The sequence below is a fragment of the Tupaia chinensis genome, unplaced genomic scaffold (genome assembly GCF_000334495.1).
Source record: "Tupaia chinensis unplaced genomic scaffold, TupChi_1.0 Scaffold138665_1, whole genome shotgun sequence".
Taxonomy (NCBI): Eukaryota; Metazoa; Chordata; class Mammalia; order Scandentia; family Tupaiidae; genus Tupaia; species Tupaia belangeri.
Genome location: NW_006198557.1, coordinates 816,512 through 820,500, shown reverse-complemented (window position 1 = coordinate 820,500; position 3,989 = coordinate 816,512). Strand labels below are relative to the sequence as shown.

Here is a 3,989-nt window from a genome sequence, read left to right as displayed (position 1 = left end):
GAAGAGCGGAAACGAGGCGTCTCGGGTGATGGGGGCAGGAAGTATGCCGGAAACAATTGAGAAACTTTCCCCGCCCTCTGCAAGGATTAGAGGGTGCTCACTTCTTATTTCCCGTGGTCTCGGCCCCTGGGACCCCCTTTCCCCGTGAAACTCCGATGGCTGCCTTAGCCTGGGAGGTGGGGCCGGGATGGGACCCCTCCTTGTCACCCGCGCTCCGGTGCTGCCCTCTCCCGAGTTCTCACGGTAGGAAGGGTTGTGGTCCTTAGATTCTCCTTTTTCTTTCCTATTTTGGGTCCCTAGGGCCCAATTTGGTCCAAGCCCGGAGTGATACCGTCCTGGGCCTCCCCCCTGTGTGACAGTCACTTCCTGCAAACTGAAACTGAAGGGCCTTGAGGAGGGGGCCGGAAATAGCTCAGAAATAATCAAGCAAAACAAACAGGCAGGAGGCTGCATCTCCCTTTCCTCCAGGGAATGTGGCCTCAGGCGGCTGCAGGGAGACTGATGGGAGAGGCGGTGACACTCCCAGCTCTACCCAGTCCAGGCCTGGCCACCACCCAGCCCCGCTCTGCTCCGTGCTGGAAGCCTCCTGGGAGACTTTCAGAGGGGCCTCTTGGTTGTGGTGTTTGGCTCAAGTCCCAGACCTTGCAGGCTCTGTCGCCCAGTGCTGTGTGCTTCTTGGGTGTGGCTGGCTGTCTCTGGTCTTGGCATCTTGCCCGAGGGGTCCTGGCCAGGCCCTGTCTGCCGGTGGGCAGTACCTGTGGATCTTCGGTTTGCATTGGGACTTGGGGTAGGCGCAGAGTGGACAATGGTATGATTCACCCAGAATTGAATTTGGCTGAAGACGGGAACTGAGCCGCTGTGGGTGAAATTGAATAAGCCTCTCCCAGGGCTGGCCAGGGCTACCCGGAGACAGGGCAACTCTGTCTGAGAGGCGCTGTTCTGGGCTCTGGGAACCTATTTGATCAATAACTATTTACTGAGGACTTTCTAGGCAGGGATCTGCACACAGGGAATAAAATGAGGAGTCCTTGACCACAGGGAGCATTGACAAGGGAGGGAATATGTTATTTGAGGTTGTTTTACCTTGTAAAGTACCGGGCACGGTGTGGAAAGGAATCGCGTGGGATTATTTTAGGACCTGAGGTTGAGCCAGCCGTGGGAAGATTGGCTGGAAGGGTGTTCCAGGACAAGGGACAGCAAACAAACCAGAGTTCCTTAATTATATCTCTCTTTGAGGCCAAGGGGGGCCTGCGGTGGGGACTTCAAACTGGATTCTGCAACTAGGTTCTTCATTTCCTTCCAAGCGGACGCCTGGCTTGGCTGCTCTCAGTGTGGTGAGTGGTCTTGCTTAGTTTATAAATAGTCTGCGCACCGGCAGATGGAATAGTGATTACCCTGCTGGACTCCCACTGGGTTGACTGCAGTTCGAGTCCTGGGTCCAGCAGGTTGAAACTCATGCCGGGTGCATGTGCGTGCATGCCCAAAATCCCAGGAGAATAGAGGGGAAGGGATTGCCACATGGCCAGCCCCCCTAGGGGGTGATTTCTCATGCTCTCTCTCTCTCTCTCTCTCTCTCTCTGTGTCTCTCCAGTGAACACATGCACCCTACAGCAAAAATCTCTCCAAAAAAGAGTTATTTTTTAAAATAATGATTTATGTATTTACTTAATTCCATTTGTTATGATTATTTTTTAATTGGACTAGAGAGAGACAGAGAGAAAGAGAAAGGAAGAGCAAGAAAGCAAGTCACCAGGTCTGGGACTCGAACTGGAGTCAGCCATGTGGGAATCTGGCACCTTTTACCAGCCCCGTAAGTAGTTCTTTCTAGGGCTGGGGAGACAGACTGTGACTTGGTTTATTTATTTATTTGTTTGTTTGATTGATTTTTTTTAAGAACTATTTATTTTTTATTTTATTTACTCATTCTTTTTTGTTGTTGTTGTTGTTGTTTTAATTTTGACCAGAGAGACAAAGAGAGAGAGAGAGAGAAAGTGAGAAAGCAAGTCACCAGGTCCGGGACTTGAACCATGGTCAGCCATGTGGGAGTCCAGCACCTTAACCATTGCATCACCTGCTGGCCCCTGTTTTTTTTTTTAAGCTAGTACACTGTCTTTTGTCTTTTTAAAATTATTTATTTAATTTTACTTATTACTATTTTAAAATTTAACTAGAGAGAGACAGAGAGAGACTGAAAGTGAGAAAACAAGCCACCAGGTCCAGGACTCTAACTGCAGTTGGCAATGTGGGGAGCCACCTGCTAGCCCCTGCGGCTTGGTGTTCAAGGCAGCTGGATCCCACGTGACCAGCTTCATGGTTAGAGTACCGGAACTGGAGGCTTCAGAAACATGACAGGTGCATGCGTGTACCTGCCGGAAATCCCCAGAGGAGAATGAAGGAGAAGGGATGGCGGTACGGCCATCTCGCTGGGGGTGCTTTCTCATTCTCTTTCTCCCTCTGGCAGGGGCACACGCCATATAGCAAAAATGTTCTTTAAAAAATGATTTTATTTAACCTTATTTATTGATTTATTTTAAATTTTGACCAGAGGGACAGAGTGAGAGAGAGAAAAAGAGAGAGGGAAAGTGAGAAAGCAAGCCGCTAGGTCTGAGATTCAAACCATAGCTGTGTGGGAGTCCAGCGCACCCAACCACCATGCTACCTGCTGGCCCCCATATGTAGCAAATTTAAAATAAAACCTAAAATGGGAGCCATCAGATGGCGTAGTGGTTATGTCTCTGGACTCCTATGTAGTCGACCGTGATTCGAGTCCTGGACCCGGTGACTTAAAACTCACACCGGACACATGTGCTTGTGTGCCCAAAATCCCAAGAGGAGGATGGAGGAGAAGGGACTGCAGTGGCGTGGCCATCCCTCCTGGGAGGTGATTTCTCGTTTCTGTCTCTAGCCAGTGCACATGCCCTGTAGCAAACATCTCTAAACAAACACATAAACAAAAACAAAAGAAAATCCCCAAACTATAAATAGTCCATTCTCACCAGAACCCAAAGCAACAGCCCTTGGGCTGAAGTCCCATCAGATAATGAGCTCTCTGTTGAGAATTCCGTGCAAGCACACAGCTCACATAACCTTCTCTGGGAGCCTCGGTGACTTCTCGTTGGTTACCCTGAATTTCGGGGTGACCTCAGACAGGCCCAGGCTCAAATCCTGACTCCGACCCGTGCTCTGGGGCTCTGGGGGAGTTGGTGACCTCTCTGAAGCTGCATCTTCACGTGCAGGGCTGGGTGGACCGTGCTCACTGTGGCCAGCAGCTGTGTGGGCTCAGGAGGGTCCCGGGGGAAGTGGTACTGCGAGGTATGGATTTTCCATGAGCTGATAGAGAAAAAGCCCTCTCCAATAGGGCATATATAATAGTTGGGTGGCATGGTGGTTAAGGGCGTTGGACTCCCACATGGACGACCACAGTTCAAGCCCTGAACCCGTCGGTTTGCTTCCTCATTTTCTCTGTCTCAGTCCCTCTCTCTCTCTCTCTCTCTCTCTGTGTCCCTCCCTGATCAAATTAAAAGAATTCAGTAAATAAGTGGGGCCGGCAGGCAGGTGGCGTGGTGGTTAAGGACTCTGGACTCCCACATGGCCGACCATGGTTCAAATCCCAGACCTAGTGGCTTGCTTTCTCGCTGTCTCTCCCCCTCTCTCTCTTGCTCTGCCACTCTCTGGTAAAATTAAAATTAATAAATTAAATAATTTTTTAAAAAAGTAGATACATAAAGTTAAAAAAAAACTTTTTTTTAAGAATTATTTTATTTAGCTTTATTTATTTATTTTATTTGACCAGAGAGAGAGAGAGAAAGGAGAAAGGAAGCCACCAGGTTCAAGACTCAAACACTGGTCGGCCATGTGGAAGTCCAGCGTCCTTAACCACCACGCCATCTGCCGGCCCCAAGTTTAAAAGAACTTTAAAAAAAAGAACAAGTTGGGGCAGGCAGGTGGCATGCTGGTTAAAGGCGCTGGACTCTCACCTGGCAGACCCT

At 49.5% G+C, this 3,989-nt stretch overlaps 1 protein-coding gene across 2 annotated transcripts in view; it reads left to right on the top strand.

Annotated features, from left to right (window-relative positions):
• The first annotated feature begins 140 nt into the window (after nt 1–140).
• SLC44A2 (solute carrier family 44 member 2 (CTL2 blood group)) overlaps nt 141–3,989 on the top strand; it is a 42,395-nt gene continuing 38,546 nt past the window's right edge. For both annotated transcript variants that reach the window (XM_027765541.1, XM_014592860.2), the window contains exon 1: nt 141–243. In XM_027765541.1, the coding sequence (XP_027621342.1) occupies nt 156–243 (88 nt within the window). In that variant the 5' untranslated portion in view covers nt 141–155. The remainder of the gene's footprint in view (nt 244–3,989) is intronic.